At 39.0% G+C, this 21232-nt stretch overlaps 1 protein-coding gene across 4 annotated transcripts in view; it reads left to right on the top strand.

Annotated features, from left to right (window-relative positions):
• The window catches only part of CHD1 (chromodomain helicase DNA binding protein 1), a 71281-nt gene that overhangs the window by 6230 nt on the left and 43819 nt on the right, over window positions 1–21232 (top strand). For all 4 annotated transcript variants that reach the window (XM_077347691.1, XM_077347690.1, XM_077347692.1 and 1 more), the window contains exons 3-7: window positions 10089–10290; window positions 11794–11898; window positions 14074–14141; window positions 19179–19334; window positions 20248–20507. In XM_077347691.1, the coding sequence (XP_077203806.1) occupies window positions 10089–10290; window positions 11794–11898; window positions 14074–14141; window positions 19179–19334; window positions 20248–20507 (791 nt within the window). The remainder of the gene's footprint in view (window positions 1–10088; window positions 10291–11793; window positions 11899–14073; window positions 14142–19178; window positions 19335–20247; window positions 20508–21232) is intronic.

Below are 21232 nucleotides of genomic sequence, written 5' to 3'. Positions count from 1 at the left end.
AATAGCATTAAATAAATGAATACATTCTTCTCCCTAATCAGAAAAGCTGAACTTTCAAAGCCACTTACACTGTACCTTCCTGTAATCTAAATGATTTTCAAGTAACTATCATGTATGTACATTCAAAACACTCTAGTTGCAATTATTCTTTACTCCAGTAAGGGTAACCTGATCCTTTTCTCTTTGCTGTTTCAATGCATGTTCCAGAAAAAATATAGCAAGTTATGCTTCCATGTGTAATATTATGACTGCAGATGCAGTTTTTGAGGAACAAAAATGTTTGTGGCCGTAGGTTTTGGCTGTAGTGTGCAAACACAACAACAGTAGATTCTTAATACTCACCTATTTGAGAATTGCCAGCCCTGGAATAGCTATGACAGTTTGGATTCTCATTGCATTGTTTGGGCAGTTTGAATTGTCTTCCCACTGCTGATACATGCTATAGAATTGATTACTTCTGTCACCTAGTGGAGTTTGGAATAGTGGCTCCTTGAAATCTTGCTTTTCTACTGGCTGCAAGTGGCTCAGATCATGGATCTAGTGCTAAAATGAGCTCCTGTTATTGCTATCTGAGAGATGCAGGTGGCTAACTGTGTTGGTCTGAAACAGCAGAACAAAATTTGAGTCCAGTGGCACATTTAAGACTTACAAAGTTATATTCGAGGTCTAAGCTTTCATGTGCACTCATACTTCCTCAGATACAATGAAATGGGAATTACCAGTCCATACGTATAGGTAGAGGGTGAGCAGTAAATTATACAACATTATGATGAAGGTTTAACAGATTAAAGGACCATATAGGAATAACAAACTAAGTCCATGAAGTTATCATTGGGTTTAATTCTGGGGGGGAAATAGTGAAGTAAATAAATATGTCAGAATTTGAGATTAATGGACAGATGTGTTCTTAATCATGGAATGCTGAGAATAATAACTGAGACCCTGCCACCATGCTCCATGCATCTCAAGCATGGAGGCATTTTTATAGCATCTTCTCTGAAGGGGATGATTGGCTGTGCAGTCCAGAGAAAAACATATTAATCTACCATTCCAATTTATATTACATTCTGCTATTCAGTATGTTACATTCCAATCTACTATTCAGTTCTATTATTCCATTCCAACTAAGAAATAAAATAAAATGAAGAAAATGTATGGCCCTTCTGTGGGATTGTTAGGAATGCAGATATAAGGGCTGAATGAGGTTAGCATATGTAGTGAGATAACAAACCAATATCCCTGTACCAGCTTGCAATTCATCAGTTTCCCTTTCCAGTTTGTTCTTGAAATTATTTTGTAATAAAACAGCTACCTTGAGGTCACCTGTTAAATTTCCTGGAAGGTTGAAGTGTTCTCCTACAGGTTTCTCAGTCCTGATGTCAAATTTGTATCCATTTATCCTTTGGCAGAAAGTTTGGTTATTTGAATCAAACACAGGACACATAGGAAGGACTAGTTGTTAGTTTATGTTTTAGAATTGTGAAAGTCCCAATTTGAGAGTCTTTTGTGTGCTGTGTAAGAAGAATTCCTAAACATTAATGAATTTGCCAACCTTATCCATGGTTCCTCTATATATTTGTGTAACAGCCTGGGGGGGGGGGGGTGGAACGTGTCCGGCTGTCCAAGTTGGAATAGGGCCAATCAGGGTCAGCTGGCTGCACCCTGATTAGCCCTGCCCCTGCAGCTCCCGCCCTCTGTCCCTGGACTCTAGCCTCTTTGCTCTCAGATGCAACTCAGTGCCTGGAGCCAGCGGCAGTTAAGGGGAGAGGGCCCTGGGCAAAGGGTCATGGTGGAGGGCCTGCTAACGAAGGGCCTCTTGGCTTGCTAAGCAGGGCCTCCTGGCCTGCTGACTGCCTACTAAGGAGCTCTGTCCCTGGCCTGCTAAGGAGCTGGCCATCCCCCGCCCGCCCCCTTGATCCGGGTGTGAGCTGCAGCCCAAAACCGCCTTGTGCTGCCTGGTTGAGGGCCGGGGGAGGGGACCCTTTCAAGGCCCGTTCTTAGGAATGGGCTTTGAAGCTAGTAGTAATATAATTCAGAACAGAGTTACAGTTACTCAAAACACAAAAATTAGTGCTCAGATGCCATGGGTATTGGTAGATTAGTAGGAAATAGGATGAAGGAATCCAAGTTTGTTGTTCACTCATTCTCCAATAATTGTGTTTGATTTGATTGTGAAGGTATACAAATATATCCACATGAGTCCAAATGAGTAATAGCGACTTCTCTGTTTTCCATTATTGTGATCTCATTCAGGTTGATTTACAAATAAGTTATTCACGTGTATCCAGAGAGAGTTGAGATAAAAGACTCAACTATGTTTGCAATAAGCAGTTTTTATTAATTTAAAAAAAACATTTCTATGCCACTTTTTCACCCAAATTAGGTCCCCAAGGCAGAAAACATTAAAATATTTCAACATTAAAGCTATACTTAAAGTAATGTCTGTATAAAATAAACAGTTTTATAAAAACACTAGGCCGAAAGCCTGTTGGACCCAGGGATGCAATGGGTGCTTGTGGTGGGAGCCCACGATGGCTGTGCCATCTCCCTATCTGGCTGCGGCGTTGGCAATGGTTGGCAATTGGCAAGCAGCAGGAGCGGAGGGCTGGGCAGGGTGCCACAGGACTGCTCTCCTCCGCAGCCAGGGAGCATCTGGCCTCAAAGCTGCGAGTGTGCCTCACTGCCGGCTTCTGGGGGTGGGCGCTCTAGGGATCAGCCCAATCTGGATGCAGCCAGAAGCGGTGTCTGGATACCCGGACGTGTCTTGGACACTGCTCCTCCCATAGTGGCTCTGCTGAAATATTAGAGCCACTAATGGTTAAAGATAGCAACACAATCAGGGAAGAAAACTAATAACAGTTATTGCAGATATGCTAAACAAAACCAGAAAAAGTCTTCATCTTCTTCTGGTATAAGATTACAATAGAGGAAGATGAATCTCTCTGGGAAGAGAGCAACAGCTGAGAAGGTCCTTTTTGTTGCCACCCTTTTAGCGTCAGATGGTGGAGGCACCTGAAGCAGGGCCTCCAGTGATGTCCAGAGTGAATGGGAGGTCATTGGTATTATGGCAGTACTTTAATTATTTATAAAGTGAAATTATAAAGCCAGGTTTCAGAGGTTAATCTCAAGAGTGTTCAGGTGACACAGTGCAGGAGTAATTTAGAATTATTTTGTATTGTTTTATATAGTTTATATAGGGGCAGCAAACACAACTGAAGACAGCAACGGAATACAGGATGATCTTGATAGGCTTGAAAAGTGGGTTAAACTGAATAAAATGAAGTTCAATAGGGACAAATGTAAAGTTCTGCATTTAGGTAGGAAACATCAAATACACCAATATAAGATGGGGGAGACTTGTCTTGGCAGTAGCATGTGCGAGAAGGATCTAGGAGTCTTAGGATTCATGGGGAACATGAGTCAGCAGTGTGACTCAGTGGCTAAAAAGGCGAATGGGATTTTGGGCTGTATCAAACAGAGTATCGTGTCCAGATCATGGGAGGTGATGGTACCGCTTTACTCTGCTTTGGTTCGGCTTCACTTGGAGTATGGTGTTCAGTTTTGGGCACCCCAGTTGAAGAGGGATGTTGACAAACTGCAACATGTCCAGAGGAGGGCAACAAAGATGGTGAGGGATTTGGAGACCAAGATATATGAAGAAAAGTTGGGGGAGCTTGGTCTGTTTAGCATAGAGAGAACTGAGAGGGGATCTGATAACCATCTTCAAGTATTTAAAAGGATGCCATAAGGAGGATGGAGCAGAATTGTTCTCTCTTGCCCCAGAGGGACAGACCAGAACAAATGGGATGAAATTAATTCAAAAGAAATTCCTTCTAAACATCCGGAAGAAGTTCCTGACAATTAGAGCGATTTCTCAGTGGAACAGGCTTTCTTTGGAGGTGGTGGGTTCTCTACCTTTGGAAATTTTTAAACAGAGGCTAGATAGCCCTCTGACGGAGAGGCTGATTCTATGAAGGCAAAGGGGTGGCAGGTTACAGTAGATAAGCGATTGGGATGTGAGTGTCCTGCATAGTACAGGGGGTTGGACTAGATGACCCTTGAGGTCCCTTCCAACTCTATTCTATGATTCTTTGTAAATGGCCCTGAGCCTCTGAGGAGGGCGGTATATAAATACAATAAATAAATAAATTGTGTAATAAAGATTATGGCAAGAACACCCATAAGGAATGGATTTAAATCTTAGAACAGTTCTTTATTGATCTTAGTGGCTTAATATGGTATACCCTTGGAACTGGTGTGCAGCCATTGATAAATCTAATTATTAATGCAGACTTCAGTAGGTTCTGATGTTTTAATTCATGATTTTCTCCTCATTTTATTTAGGCAGCATATTTAAATTCTTGAGTTCACTATGGACTAAATGAGCCACATACCTATATTTATGCAGATAAGTGCCATGAATTTTTCAGAGATGGCTAGGGCATCACCAACGCACCTACGTCACATCCAAGGCTTTGGGTGGATATGGTGTAATGTCTAGCCAGAAGTAATTTCTTGGCTTTCACCTCTGTCAAGCTTTGCCTAGCAGTTTCTTGGCTTTTCAGAAATATTAGCTCAAGCTTTGGGCCTAGCAAAATCATAGAATGCATCTTTTTGGGGAATTTAATAATCTTTATTAATTATTAATATCCTGTGGTGTTCTTCAGATTTTGGGAAATCAATATAAGTCCTGTAGGTTGGCCTTCATTGGCTACTGCTACCAGTCTTGTTTAGTTATAAAATCATAGCTAGGTTGGGAGAAAAATATTTTGAAAGTGAAACTCAACAAAGGTTTTAGCTTTCCTCACCCGTGTTATCTATAAACCTCTTTTGCTTTATGTATAAACAGGAGGATACATGAATAAAAACATGTGGATTCACTGGTTACTTCTAGGTTGGCTCTATTCTTATCAATACTCATCCTTTCATTATTCTGTTAACCAAAAGTAACAGGTTTAATAGACTCTCATGGAGTTCCTCTGATCCTTGCCAATTCAGTTAAGAGCCTTAGGGTATACTTGACCCAGCATTATTGCTAGAGAAGCAAGTTAATGGGGTTGCAAAAAAGGGCTTTCTTCCAACTCAGCCTAGCTTGAACAATGGCCTCTTACTTGTTACAGCTGACCTGGTCACCTGGCTCCATGGCATGGTGATATCATGACATCAATTTGGAAACTTGTTGGTGAATATTGCCACATACTAAGCAACTGCAGTTTACTACTCTAGTTGATGTTTTCTAAAGACATTCCCCCCTCTAAGCTTTCTGCTCCCACAATCCCAATGATGAGTCACCTGGCAGGAATGTGTTTCAGAGGTTTTAACCTCTCATGGGGGTGGAGATTATAAAATGTTTTTTTTTTAAGTTATAAAATCCAGTAATTTATTGAAGCAAATGGACAGGAAGAGAAGAGAGAAGACTGATGATCTTTTGTTAAGAGTAAGGAGGAAGATGCTTGGCTGCCCTAAGCTTCTCAGAGTGTCCCCTTTTGTTGATTGTAGCTAACCAATAGTAAAGGGGCTGTATGAATAGGGAGGCTTTGTTTTGTCAACAGTCTGGAAATGCAAAGGACTGCAAGGTAGAATTCTGCTAGGAGATGAGAAAGCAGGCAAGCAGTGGACTCTGGGATTTGCTTATTAATGCAGGTCAGTTTATACATAGTGAACTAAGTCCATCTACAGCAGTGGGTGTAAAAGAGTATAAATCTGCTTAGCATAGCATTCAAAATATCTGGTTATAAGTGTGACTCATTCTAGAACCATAGCTTAACTTTTACAATCCTTATGATAGTCCTGGCTTAATTCTGAAACTCTGTAGCACAATGACTCAGCTGTGAAAAATTATACTTTATTATTTTGTCTACAATATTTTTAAAAGTTATCAGAATATATGTCATAGTATCATATCAAATTATCTTTGGTTAAACAAGGAACTGGAAGCTCATAATGAAATGCAATGGAGAAAAAATTATAGAATTAGCAGATAGCAGCGAGTTTCAGATAGATTGTCTTCCTGGCTTATACAATAATAGATAAATACTGTATCAGTAGATTTTGAATAGCCACCGATAGAATAGTCCCTTTCTTCCTTACTTGATGGTAGCCAAGACATTATTAGCAATATTTCATTTTTGTAATGTTGCATTAGATGCTTCAAACTTGCATTGGTCTCCTCCCAAGTTCTCTTTTCTTCTAGCTGAGTTCTTTTTTGTGTTGTTTGTTAGTTCAGCTATCCATTATCAACAGAAATCAAATTATTGTACCGGAATTATAAAATTCATTTTACTGAAAGGCTTCATTGCAGTCTTTGTATCATGAATTTATAGAGGAGAATACCAGTTTATTCAGTTTCCACATCTGCTTTCCAATGCCCAATATAGTATATTTGATATAGTATATTTGATATTATTACAATTCTACCATCATTTGGAAAACTCAACAATGGCCACAGGATTGGAAAAGGTCAGTTTACATTCCAATCCCAAAGAAGGGCAATGCCAAAGAATGTTCAAACTACCGCACTATTGCTCTCATTTCTCATGCTAGCAAAGTTATGCTCAAAATCCTACAAGCTAGGCTCCAGCAATATGTGGACCGAGAACTTCCAGAAGTACAGGCAGGATTTTGAAGAGGCAGAGGAACTAGAGATCAAATTGCCAACATATGCTGGATCATGAAGAAAGCTAGGGAGTTCCAGAAGAACATCTACTTCTGCTTCATTGACTATGCTAAAGCCTTTGATTGTGTGGAGCACAACAAATTGTGGCAAGTTCTTAAAGAGATGGGAATATCAGAGCATCTTATTTGTCTCTTGAGAAACCTATATACAGGTCAAGAAGCAACAGTGAGAACCGAACATGGAATCACTGATTGGTTCAAAATTGAGAAAGGAGTTTGGCAAGGCTGTATACTGTCACCTTGCCTATTTAACTTGTATGCGGAGCACATCATGAGAAAAGCGGGATTAGAGGAGTCACAAATTGGGATCAAGATTGCAGGGAGAAATATCAACAACCTCAGATATGCAGATGATACCACTCTAATGGCAGAAAGTGAAGAGGAATTAAAGAGCCTGTTAATGCGGGTGAAGGAGGAGAGTGCAAAAAGTTGGCTTGAAACTCAACATCAAGAAAACAAAGATCATGGCATCCAGCCCCCTCAATTCCTGGCAAATAGATGGGGAAGAAATGGAGATAGTGACAGATTTTATTTTCCTGGGGTCCAAGATCACTGCAGATGGGGGACTGCAGCAAAGAAATTAAAAGACGCTTGCTCCTGGGGAGGAAAGCTATGGCAAATCTAGACAGCATCCTAAAAAGTAGAGACATCACCCTGCCAACAAAAGTGTGTTTAGTCAAGGCTATGGTATTCCCAGTTGCAATGCATGGCTGTGAAAGTTGGACCATAAGGAAGGCCGAGCGTCAAAGAATTGAGGCTTTTGAACTCCGGTGCTGGAGAAGCGAGTCCCTTGGACTGCAAGGTGAACAAACCGGTCAGTCCTAGAGGAGATCAGCCCTGACTGTTCTTTAAAAGGCCAGATCCTGAAGATGAAACCCAAATACTTTGGCTACTTCGTGAGAAGAAAGGACTCCCTAGAGAAGAGCCTAATGCTGGGAGCGATCGAGGGCAAAAGAAGGGAACGACAGAGAATGAGGTGGCTGGACAGAATCACTGAAGCAGTAGGTGCAGACTTAAATGGACTCCGGGTAATAGTAGAGGACGGGAAGGCCTGGAGGATCATTGTCCATGGGGTTGCGATGGGTTGGACACGACTTCGCACCTAACAACAACAACCATCATGGGTATGTGATTACTGGATGCTTGGCTGTGGGTACTGCAGGCCACGTGAGCATTAGTAAAAGAGATGTGTAAATACTTGAATAATGTCTGATCAAGAGGAAAGATGTATAATTTTCAAAGTCACAAGCTTTATTCAACATAAATAAGAAACTGGAAGGGGTTTTCTAAAGGAGCAGTATGCTTTTAAGACATTTTTTTCGTACTTCTTGAAAGAAATGAAAATATATTTGTTTTTATTATTATTATTATTATCATCATCATCATCATTATCATTATCATTATCATCATCATTAAATTTGTTACCTGCCACTCTCATTTCTGGCTCGTGGCGGGTTACAGATTTGTCCTCAATATAAGCCCTGTTAAACCCCATTAAAAACCATACCGGACATACAATATACAATACTTGTCGGACTCCAACAATAAAAACCATAATGGAGGAACCCCTCTAACCCCGCCGGAACAAATATAGGAGCGTGAGGAGGGACACAGATCTCAATGAGTATATGCTCTTAACACTAGGGAGGGAGCCCGTCAGATCTTCCTTAGCACACTGGCCTCAACCATAGCCCTGGCGGAAGAGCTCCGTTTTGCAGGCCTTGCGGAAAGCTGGAAGCTCCCGCAGGGCCTGCAGTTCCTCTGGGAGCTCATTCCACCAGATAGTGGCCAGGACCAAAAAGGCCCTGGCCAAGACCAAGCGTGCCTCCCTAGGGCCAGGTACATTAGCACCCACAGAGTGTAAAGCTAGTTAGTTCTGTTACATCAAATTACTTGGAAGTAAAGGCTTTTGGTTGAGGCTTTAGAGACTTTTGTACAAATACAATTAGGACAGTAACATGGAATTCTGACCTGCAGGAATTCATTCTGTTAGGGGAAGGAAAACTTGCATCCTCTCATCTTTTCTCCTTCTCCACCTTCACTCTACCTTGCCTGATGACATTCACTGCAGCTTCTTGCATATGAAGCATCTTCATTTTTTCTACCTGACTCCACTGTGTTTTTGCTATTGTTGTTCTGCACTCCAGCTTCAAGTTGAGATTGAGGTATATATCACTTTAAAAGTATTAAGATTTAAACTGGCAGTGACTCAGTAAATGGTAGTGTCCAAATATGTGAAGTCCTCCAAGGTTAAAAATAATTAATTAATTTACTTTATCAATACTCTGCTTTTCTTCACTCCATTAATTAAGTCTGTTTCTCTTCTAGCAAAGTGATTTTTGTAAACATACTTTAAGGTGGCAAGCAATCTGTATTTTTCCCACCTACTGATAACATTGCACATGAGAATTTTGTCTTCTATTAGATACCTGCCATGAAGAAAACTTAGTGATTCAGCAATCTCAGTAGTTTTAATTTTAAAAAGTTAAAGTTCCTTAGCTAATGTTTCAACTGGCTGGTTTGTAATCAGTTTGGTTAGTTAAGGGAATTACATTTTTATATCACCAATACTTAGATTATCTCTTAACTTTGTGAATTTGTAATCTTCTACAAGAAGGAGCCATGCTGTTTCTTTCTTTACCCATATCTTCAGTATGTGCTCGAAGATCAGGAACTGTTTTAAATATACTCCTTTTAGACTCTAGCTTTGTCTGAAGCAAAAACAGCTCATCTCTTTCTGCTTCTGCTTTATCCCTCTGTATATAAAGAGCAGGTTGCTAAACATCTTATGTAGAAGGGTATGCATTTCTCTATAACGTGAAAATATGCAACTACTTACAGTGGGCAAATTATAGGGGATGGAAAGAACTCACTCTTCCACTTTTATTGTTCTATAGCCTTTCTCTTGATTGAAACCACAGTGAACGTTCCAACTGAGTCAGACCACAGTTTTGCCTCTTTTGGAAGAATGACTGAGTCCGTACTTTGGAACAGAGCTTAAAATTAGCTGGTCTATTGTCCATTTTTTAAAAAAAGTGTGTCAACCATAATTTGGAATCAAAGGTGCAGTCCCCTTATAATTGTCATCAGCAGTTGGTATATACCATATTCTTTGAACCTGCAAAAATTGCTAAGGTTTTCAATTACTAGGCATTGGTTTCCACTTTCTTCTAATTTTATAATTTTTGCTGATGTCCAAAAACTTGTTCATAACTCAGTGACTTGCATTTTGAGTGATTTATAGGGAAAATCCCCAGCTTAGTTGTAAGCATTATTGCAAAAATAGATGATTAATTAGACATATTAGTGAGCAGGCAAATTCTGTTTCCTAAAAACTAACATTAAGTGACTTCTAAATGATTAAGCTTTTCTCAGTCTGTTTAGTAACATTTGCACTTACCTTGTTACTGCAGCCAGTCAGATGACGATTCTGGTTCAGCATCAGGTTCTGCATCTGGTTCCAGCTCTGGAAGCAGCAGCGATGGAAGCAGTAGCCAGTCAGGAAGCAGTGATTCAGACTCTGGTTCAGAATCCGGCAGTCAGTCAGAATCTGAGTCTGATACCTCTAAGGAAAAGAAGGTCCAAGCTAAACCACCGAAGGTTGACGGGGCTGAGGTAAAACTTTTATATATTATTGACAACTTTTAACTTTGATATTTTTAAGTGGGTATCTGCTCAAGTAAAGTAAATTCTAGCACAGTTGTCTAGTATGTGATAATGAAGAGTCTGAGTATGTCTCAAGTACCTAACTAGTTAATACTGGCCCCCGCTTGAGATGTCATGTCTGTTTCATCATGCAAAATAATACTCTGCAAAGAAAAACATTCTTAAATGAAGCTTATGCAGTTTAAACTAATTTGATTTAATGCATGTATTTGATACTTATTGTTATTAAGCAAGGCACCATGTTAAATTTAGTGTGTCATTGGGGGGGGGTTGAAGGGGGAATGCCTTGAAGACAGCAGATTGAAATTGGGAAGGTTCCTTGGATGTACAGAATTTCTTTATAGCAGGATAAATACACCTGCATAAATTACTCATGATAAACAAATTGCCTGTGTTTCTTTTTAACATTAAAAAAGTAAAATTTTTGAAGAAACAAAATTTTAGTTTCTTTGTATTTAGCAATTCACATGTACCTTTTAACTTGTGGAAGAAGCTTTCAAAATTAAACAGTTGTGTCCAGATCCTCATCAAAAACTGGAGTGCCTTTTTGATGTAGTGGAAAGCCTTTTTAATAGTAAGGGTATATCCTTGGTATATTAATGTTAAGATAAGAAATATATGGCATAGTTTTGTTTTAGCTATGGAATCAAGTTTATTTTAAAATAATACACAGATTTCTGTGAATTGGGGTGGTTTGAATATTTTGTATCGGTAGATGTGAAGGCCTGGGGGGGGGAATCCTAGAAAAACAATTTCCCCCTTCTTGTTTGGAGAACTTAAAAAAAAATTCAGATACAAAAATTGGGAAATTTGGGGGGTCCTGACAAAAAGCCTCCTGTGAATTAGTAAGGCAATATTTTTCTCGCTCAAAAGGTATAGTATGCAGAAGTCTTGAGGACTTGAGTGCTAAAAACATTTATTTCATTCCCCTCCCTCTTTAACTGGGAGGCAGGACTAATTTCAACTCTCTGTCTTGCATGGTGGGAGGTACCCTGCTCCAATCGCCTTCCTGCCTATTGTGGGAGTAGCAGGTCTGACTCGTCTCTCCCCAATTATTAATGCATAGTGTATGTCATATAAAGTTATATGGCACTGGATAATGATAATCCCTCTGTGTACAATAGACTTTTTGAAGATTTTACATCTCTGTGTATCAGCATTCAAGGTGTATCAGCATTCAAGGTCTTGTCCAAACATTACATTTTCCTGTAACAAAAAGTAAGGCTCTGGTATCTGGAATAGTCATGCTGAAATTTAGCACTCACTACTAGTGATATCACAACATGGTTAAGTGGGCCCTTGAAAGATACTGGATGAATTACACTCCTGGATGAATTACACTCCTAAAACTTCTTATAATTTGGGCTAACAGATGGCTTGTTAATTTATATGTGTATTAAAACTACTTGTGTTTTGTGTGTCTAAATAATTTTTGTTTAAATTGCTCTTCAGTTCTGGAAATCAAACCCAAGTATTCTGGCTGTTCAAAGATCTGCAATGCTCAGGAAACAACAGCAGCAGTCAAAAGCAGCATCCTCAAACAGTGGCTCTGAAGAGGTAATTCATCATGAATTCAATCATTTTACTGCCTAGTAGATTACTCTTAAGAACATAACATGAATTTTAAAAGTTCTCTTGAAATTATACTAAAGACCAGTGATCCATGTACTTAAATACATTTTGGGTCATGGAACTAGGACACTATGCAGGTATTCTCAAGATTCTTTTATTGGTGATTCAAATGAGAGATTAGACTTTCATATCTCTGTGTGTGTAAAGTGCCGTCATGTTGCAGCTGACTGACAAGTGACTCTAGAAAGTGACTTGCTGCTTAGCTTCCAAGATCTGATTTTTTTTTTAATTTACTATTATTTAATTTTTAGACTGCCCTTCTCCAAATAGGTCTCAGGGCGGTTTACAACATGATATCAGGCTGTACCATGCTACCTTCCCCTCTGACCATATTTGTTCTTAATGTTGAAAAAAGTTTTGATGGTTAAAGTTCAGTCTGTTCAGCTGCACCAGCACAGCCTCAGGTCCACAGTCCCTGAGTAGCCTCTCCTTGCCCACCAAGCTATCTCTTTGAATCATCTGATGTGCCTAAACAGTTGCCACCTTCACTTCCTGTCTGACTTAACATTATTGTCATTGCTAGTGACAAAAGCTGCTACACTGTCTCACCTTAGCTGCAAAGGGTGGCTGTTTCCAGTTTATATACTTCCTATATTCCTTAAAACCTGTGGTACTAATTTAAATGGAGCGGAAGAAAGTCTGTAACTAGTGTGCAGTAGCAGCCTAAGCTAGACTGGTCCCTGTACCATACTGGTATAATTGCTTCCTAGCTCTGAAGAGGAAAGAGTAATATTGGATGCAGTGAGCCAAAGTGCATGATAAGATGGCCTCCTACCATGACTTAATGGATCTGGCTTTGTGGATCCATGTGTTTGCCCACCTCAAGGCTGGTCTACAATAATGCACTCCACATGGGTCTGGCCTTAAAGACAAACTGGAAACCCATTTAGTTCCAAATTCCTCAGTCCACTTATTCTTTGGCCCCAGACCAGTTATTGTTGGGCACCAAGTGGAATACCAATCTCAGACTATTCAGTAGACCTTCCAATTAATTAAAATCAATTCAAGACATATTAGAACTGTATTAGAATGAAAAACCATTTATAATGGAATAGTTCACTACAATTATTGTTATATCATCTTTTCCTGGATTGTCTTTATCTTATAATCTATATACTTTATTTATTTATTATTATATTTATATACCGCCCTCCCCGAGGGCTCAGGGCGGTTTACAGAAAACAGGAGGAGATACAATTAACATATGGTAACAAGTAATGGTAATAACAATAGTAACTTAACAAGATCATAAACAATAACATTATAAAATAGAAATTGCAAGAGCCTCAGCTTAACTCTTACTGGGACCCAGTGGGTTAAACCGATTAGTGTTGGTCATAGGGGGGGGGAGTTTGGGGGCCAAATGCCTGACAGAGGAGATCCCTTTTGCAGGCCCTGTGGAACTGTTTAGGTTCTGTCAGGGCCCTGATCTCTGGGAGCTCGTTCCACCAGGTGGGGGACAGAATGGAGAAAGCTCTGGCCCTGGTTGAGGTCAAGCGGGCTTCCTTGGGGCCAGGGACCACCAGGAGGTTTGATGTAGTAGAGCACAAGGCTCTATGAGGAGTGTAGGTGGAGAGGCAGTCCCTCAGGTATATACATTCTATATTAATTGATAGTTTATTGTTATTGTTCCCTCATTTTGGAATCCTAGCCCTGTTGCATTGTTCATGGGTTGTCGTATACTGTCTCTGTTTATATCCTGTAATCTGCTTTGATTATCATCATCATTAATAGAATATAGATAAAAATTAATAAATATTAGCTTTTAAGAAGCATGGGAAGTGTAGTCATTTTCTCGTTGTTCCATGTGTAATACAGTGGGTTTTATATTGGGTGTTTATTATTTCACATATTTTTCCCAAGCTTTGTCTTTTCAAGCGAAGAAAGTTACCTTTTGTATATGCATCATCACCTTTTTCCCCTACATATATAATAGGTATAGTCAGGATTTTATCAGATGTATTTTGAGTGCTTGCTACTGTTGTATTTAAAAATCTTTAAGTAAACAAGAGTATTCTATAGTACATATGCATTGGGACCACATGTTGGAAATCAGAAAGTTTCTTTAATGGATCCTATATATATTGATTTTCAATACAGGATTCGTCAAGTAGTGAAGATTCTGTAGATGACTCATCAAGTGATGTCAAGAGGAAGAAACATAAAGAGTAAGAAATTAAATTAAAAATATAAAACCACAATTAGTTTTCTAGTTCAGATCTGTTTTTCTTGGGAATTTTTTGTTTGTTTTGTTTTTTGTAAAATACTTTGTGTTTGTTTCTGGAGTGGTATTTTATTGTTAGTTAAATATCTGCATTACTTCATGGTTTGTTAGAGTTTCTACAAGAGCTTTGCAGACAAAACAAATTTAGGAATATAAATAGCTTGAAAATATCCCTTTCCAGCAACTTAAGAATCATTAAGTGACGTCCAGATCATTTCCTGTACATGTCAGGAATTTTGAGTGGACTTTGTAGTCAGTTAAAATTTGTAGTTACATGTACCCTGTCCCATCTGCAACAAGGGAGGCGGCTCTTGTATAATGTCACTTTGAGTTAGGGAGGTGTTCCAGGTGCCTATGAAGCATAGGATGAGGCTCCTGCTTCCTCCTGCACCAGCCTTGAGAAGTAAGAAAGGGGGGGGGGGCAACTCTTTGACTGTGTTTTGATAGTTTTCCATGCTCTTTGAAAGTACAAGTTAACATGGATAAGCCCCAGATGGTCACTTGAGCTCGAAGCTTGGGGACATTCCTGAAGTCACATTATGCTTCCACAGTGTCCCAAGTGGCTATTAAAGGGCAGCACAGCAGAGATGAGCCCTGATTCTCCTCTTAAGTGTAGAAATTATTTAGAAGTAGCAGATTGACTCCCTGTTCCCAGGTTTGGAAGGAGATGAAAATCGTAACCCTCATTGAAGATGGGAAGAAGATTTACTTTGGCAAGTGTAGTGAGCATGTATGTGCATCCTTGTTACTCTTACTGAATTTATTGAAAATTGAGGGAAATCAGAGTGTCGCTCCTTTCCTTACTAAACAGATTTACACAGGAGTGTTTCCCAGTAGATTTTGTCTTCTGACTTGTAAATCAAATTTAGTTCGAAAAATTTATAACAAAGAAAAATATTTATTTGCTTGGATCTTTAGAATAATTTCTTTGGATGGAAGGGTGGGTGTGATCTTTGCTAATTCTTCTTGCCTATTGAAGATCTCTAAGGCCCCCTTCATGCAATCACTGGGATTCCCTCTTTGCTTGGAGTAGCATTTTGGCAGGCGTTTAGGGCTGTTGCTGGAGGGTGTCAAGGAACTCATGCTCTGTGTGCACAAATCTGTTCTGTTTACAAATTACTAGCGGATCTTACAGATTATACTTATAAATATAAAGAGACTGCCTTGTCATGGGTGTTTTCCAACTGTCCATCAAGGAGGCAAGATCTAATTCTCAAACTTCTTGTCTCTTCAGTAGCAGTCACTCAAGAGTTCATTTCCTTCCTTATCATACAGGGAAGGCTTTCATATGAGCTGAGTGTTGGGGGAGGGTGACTCCTACCTTTCCTTACCTACAAATCTATTCTGTTTTCTCTCATTTTTTCCTCTTCCTACTGCCTTTTCTGTTTCTTTCTTTTTCTGTTTTTTGCCTCCCCTTCTGTGGAGTGGCTTGGCTGAAACTGAAGAATGAAGAGGCAGAAGGATTTCAAAGAAAGCTCAGGTGGTTTTCTTTGTAAGGAGGATGGGGATCTTGTATTCCTCCTCAGATTGGGGAGCAATCCTCCATGTGGAAGAGCTGCCTTAGCTCTGCAGAGACACAAATGGCTGAGAAGGACCAGAAGTGCCAAGGGAAGCAAGCTGCTACATGGTGCCACTGTGACCAAGAAGAAACAGCGGTATCCAGTGGGAAAGCTCTTGGCATCGACCAAGATGGATGGGAACCAGAGGAGCAACCTGGGGAACATGGGTATTCTGAGGAAGTTTTCTTTCAAAATTGGCCAAGAATAATCTGACTCCCTCTCAGCACATGAAGCACTTGGAAGTCATAATATAATCTTTCAGGAACAGGTTCTGTCTACCACAGCCACAAAGCCTTGAAGATGTCTCAAATAACAGAGCAATTAATAGATCCAAGGTCACATGTCTGATGATCACTTGTGTCAGTTATGTTCCATGATCCTGCTTTTGCTTGCTTCAGTGGTTACAGAGACTACCAAAGGCAAATACTATAGAAGATAGCTCTCCCTTTGAACCCTCCTCCTTTTTGTTCATCAAGGAATCTTTTGATGGTCCAAGTTATCAAACCTAATAAAAGGCAAGGAATACACAAAAGAAGAAAAATGCAGGTTTTCATGGACATGAATTTGACACATTGGGGAAGGCTTCACACTCAAGGGAAGTGGAACTCCAGAGAAGAAATGGTATATATCAGTTTTCTGGAACTCTGAGCAATATTTTCCTTCAACAACAAGTTCAAAAGAAAAACATGTTAATAATATAAACATTGATAAAAGCAGGCATGAATGAGCAGATCAGGTTCAAATTATCTAGTCTACACAGGGAAACAGCCTGGTTAACGTACTGGGTGGAGAGAAACACCAAATCCATATCCGTAAGACTATATGAAAGAACAACTGAACATTTAAGCAGACTGGTTGAGTCATCAGCAGGTGGATAACAATGAATAGTTGATCAAGAGGGAAATATTTCTTCAGATTGTAGCTTGTTTTGGTCAGTCAGTGGTGGATCTCTTCACTTTGGACATTTAACTCTTATCTTCCAAGATTCTTCTCCATGTTTCATATGCCAGTAGTGGAGAAGAAGGGCACTTTGCTCTTGGCTTCCAGGTCTTCTTCTTTGCTTTCCTTTGCCTATAATTTCCAAGCTACTGAGAAAAATCAGAGGTGGAGACAACTATGGTCATCTGTGTCAATTCCCAATTGGAAAAATTAAAGGGGGGGGAGAGAAAAACTGGAACTGGAACCATAAAAACACAACTGATGATAGTTAGGACCTTCAAAGGTTGAATGTCTGTATTAATGTTAATTATATAACCTTTATTGTGCACAATTTAAAAACCTTTAGGAATTAAAAACATATATACAGCCCATAGGCTATTGCAAAACAATGTGCTATGAACTATATAAACCAATAGTCAGACATGATTCAGCCCTTATAGGGCCATCTTCAAAGGTCTGATTTTAACACACACCAGTTCATTACATATATGTTTAGCAGCCAATAAAAGCTCCAAAGAGCTGAAAAGTTTCATTTACTTAATGAATGAAGATGTCTATTTATCAGTCATTAGCTCTCTTCCAGAGGCTTCCAAAAATTTCAATGGTGTGTTCTCTTATGTATTGCTGTGAGGTAAGTGGAGGGGGGCAACTATGGTCATCTGCCAATTCCCAATTGGGCATGCCCAACATGTTTCTCAGCTTTACTGAAACTCTCTGTAGCAGAACCCTGGCAGATAGATTCCAATACACCCAGTGCTGGTCCAGCTGGGTTTTCTCCGGCATCTGGACCCAACATGGCTATGTCTACCTTTCTTAGACATTCAGATAAAAAAGGAAAAAAATAAGATGGCTCAAGCAAAATTGTCAAGCGTTGACTGGTCCCCAGTGATAAAAAGGTTGAGGACTACTGGTTTATAAAATGGCATCCTGGTTGTTGCATGTTGTGTTTACAGTAATCACTTAAGTCCCATTTGAACCATTGAAGATTTACTTAGGTGGTTAAAGATTATGGTTCTTTTCTTGACAGCAGTTATTTCAGGCAGAAGGATGTTGGAGTTGGGTGCTCTGTACATTAGAAAGGAATTTTGTGTGTTCCACAAGGACAAGGTGGTTCTATATATGAACCCAATGTTCAGCTGAAAATAAATACACATTTTCACAGTTCACAAAAAAATTCATTGTCATGCTTCCCCCCGTACCTGATTCATCTGTAAGAACAAGAATTGCCCTTGTTAGACTTATGCAGAGCCTTATCTATGTTGCATCCACAGTGTCTTCTTGAAAATGGATTTCCTTTTCATTTCAGTTAGTCCACCAAATAAAGAGCAGAGAATTTCAGAAGTCACAAAGTCAGGCTATAAGGCAGAATATCATTCATTCATATCAAGCACAGAAATTTAAGGTGCTTACAGGTATTACAGCTTATTCCATCTCTAGTGCAGCATCTAGTGATTAGATGCTACTATATGAATGCATCTGTTGAAGAAATTTGCAGGGCAGCTATGTGGTCATCATTTTCAACATTTTTAGGCAGTACATGATGAATATCCTTATCTTAGAGGACACAGCCTTCAGCAGGACTGTTTTTCAAAAATGGGTCTAGGTGGAATATACTCTCATGACTGGGATCCAACCGCTTTTGGAAGTTATGTGACGAGTTGTCCTTCCTCTTAGAGAAATGGAGTAACATTGGCACTTACCATGACAGTTTCTTCTGCTCTTTTCCCATGTTGTCATGGGTGTGAGGAGAGAATAGTTCAGGCTTTGTCTCTCATCCCCCCCCCCCCCCCCCGTCATACTTCCTCTTAACATTTCCAGTTTTTTGTTTATTATGTTAATACTTTCCTAGCTGTTTAAGAATACAAATGCAGGTACTGCTTTGGGAGTTATCTCTGAGTTCTTGAGGTTTGCAGTTGAGTCCTAGTGAGGAGACAGGAAGCTTGAGAATAAGATCCTGCCTTATTGATTGATAGATGATAGTAAACCATGACAAGATGCCCTCTCTTTCTTATGGAAGGAATCTTCATGGCAAGTGCCAATTGTTCCTTTTTGCACAAAAACTGGAGAGGTTTTTTTGGTATCTTAATTACCAGTAATCCTACTGGATTTGGAAGTAAGTAGTCAATGTAGAGAAAAATAATGTCAGTGATATTGTTAGTATTCCAGTTTAATGATTCTGGATTTAATCCTGGTAATGCTCCAGTGTATGAAGCATCTTAAACACGGTGGTATATGAATGTTAGCCAAATACTTTATGAATACTTGTTAGAATTTTAAGTACTCATTTCAGTTAAGATAACTTTTTGTATATATTGGATACGAAAAATATTTTCTTTCCTTTTCCTTTTATTGCTTCTAAATTTTACTTTCATATATTTTATAATAGTGATACCTTTTAAAAATATGATGCTGAAACAATAATGTTCTCACCTCTGTAACTTTAATTATATAAATATATCTCTTCATACTTCAAATTTATGTAGTGAAGACTGGCAAATGTCTGGGTCTGGGTCAGGATCTATCTCTGGAACTGCTTCAGATTCCGATTTGGAGGAAAACCGAAATAAAAGTACGTGCGACGAGAGCGAATCTGACTATGAGCCAAAAAACAAAGTAAAGAGTAGGAAGCCTCCAAGCAGGTATGGCACAACTATTTTATAACGCAAAAATATTTTAGGATATAACTATGTTCTCTCTACTTTTTGCCATCACATAGTCATGACCTTTTGCGTATTCTAGAAGGCAGTGAGCTCTTTAGAATATAGGCTCAGCCAGGGAAACGGAAAGGAAAGGGATCCTGTTTTTTCTATAGATTCAGTATTTCTCTGGCTACTATTGTCAACAGTTCAGGTCTGTTTGCAGAATGCACTGAAGAAAGATGATTTCAATACCTGTAAAACCTTGTTGGCCATATTTCTTTCTTGTACACAATTCTTGTTTGCCAAGAGACAGCTTCTCAGCTATGTGCTATCTCTCTTGCCCTTTCACTGATATTGAAGATTGAAGAGAGGCAGAAAATTGCAGGAAAAGGTGTGTACTACCTAGGCTGTGCGTAGGAAGGGTATGTTCTATTGAGAAAACTAGTTGAGGATAGTTCTTTGGCAAGGAGGTAGCTTTTAGGCCAGTCCCAAGGCAAGTCTCCTAAGGAAACTGCTTGTAATGAATATAAAAGAATTATTATCTGGAGAAGAAACAGAGATTTCATGAATAAACTAATTCTGTTTTATAGTATACATAATGCAATACTAGTTTGTCAGCAGTTTGTTTAATTCCTTTTGACATACTGAAATAATGATGACCAATGTGTAGAAAATATGGAGTTAGAGGCAGTGAATTGGCTGGTGTGTAGTGACAGGGCTCTGTAGGCACAGGGTCTATTTTCAGGGAGTAGAAATCTTACCTGTACTACAGCTCTAAGCACTATTGGTTGCTTATTCCAAGACACTTAGCAGTTAATGGCTTAACAACTTCATTATTTTGGAAGAGTGGAACGGGTGGTATAGAAATTCAGTAATTAATATTATTTTTATTTTTGTATCCTTAATGCTTAAGAATAAAACAAAAAAGTGGGAAAAAAAGCACTGGGCAGAAAAAAAGGCAGCTTGAATCATCATCATCAGATGATGACGATTATGATAAAAGAGGATCGCGCCGCCAGGCAACAGTAAATATTAGTTACAAGGAAGCTGAAGAAGCAAAGACAGATTCAGATGATTTGCTGGAAGTCTGTGGAGAGGATGTCCCCCAACCTGAAGAAGATGAGTTTGAAACAATAGAAAAATTTATGGATAGCCGTATTGGACGAAAAGGAGGTATGTTTTATTGTATTCCTGTATCATCAGGATACAGGAATTTTTTTTAAAGATGTGATTAGAAATACTAGTAGGAAATGAATGGAAGAAGGAAGACCATCAATGTTTTGATTAGGATCTTGAGAGTTTGCAAAACTTGCATTCTTAGACTGAAGTCATCCACATTAATGGACTACATCTGCATTCAGATATTACAAATTGATCCCAGAACAGAATTGGCTTGTTGTTGGGCTCATTGTCTGGGGTACCTTCCCTTTTTATATAAAGAATCCTGATTAGATTCTCTCATCCATGTACAATTGAAGTGAAATAGGCTTTTTCCATGCCAACTAGGATTCTAAACCTGAATTACTTTGTTTAAAATTCTGGCTTTAGAGGGGAGGCATATATCCATTCGTACAATATGGGTAAGCAGAGATAGTTTCTAACTGAATTTTCCTATGTGAGAAACAAGAAACACCCAGCTTAGCCATAAACTTAATGTCAGATTATTGTAGCTTCTGAATGTATCCTGTCCATATTTCTAGGTTTTAATGCTCAAACTATTAAATAGGATACAAGTAGATTAATGCTTTAAAAGTAGGATTCATTTCTTTGTTCTGTCCTCTTCATTGATGTAGCTATCATGAATATTTAATGAAACAATACAGAATTTGGGTTACACTAAACTTTTAAATGACACAGCAATAGAGAATTATAGCTGTGCTTCATTTTATATGTTTGCA

This window comes from Paroedura picta, chromosome 7, assembly GCF_049243985.1.
Source record: "Paroedura picta isolate Pp20150507F chromosome 7, Ppicta_v3.0, whole genome shotgun sequence".
NCBI classification, from domain to species: Eukaryota; Metazoa; Chordata; class Lepidosauria; order Squamata; family Gekkonidae; genus Paroedura; species Paroedura picta.
Note: the sequence above shows the minus strand (reverse complement) of the source record. Positions and strands in the feature narration are given on the sequence as shown.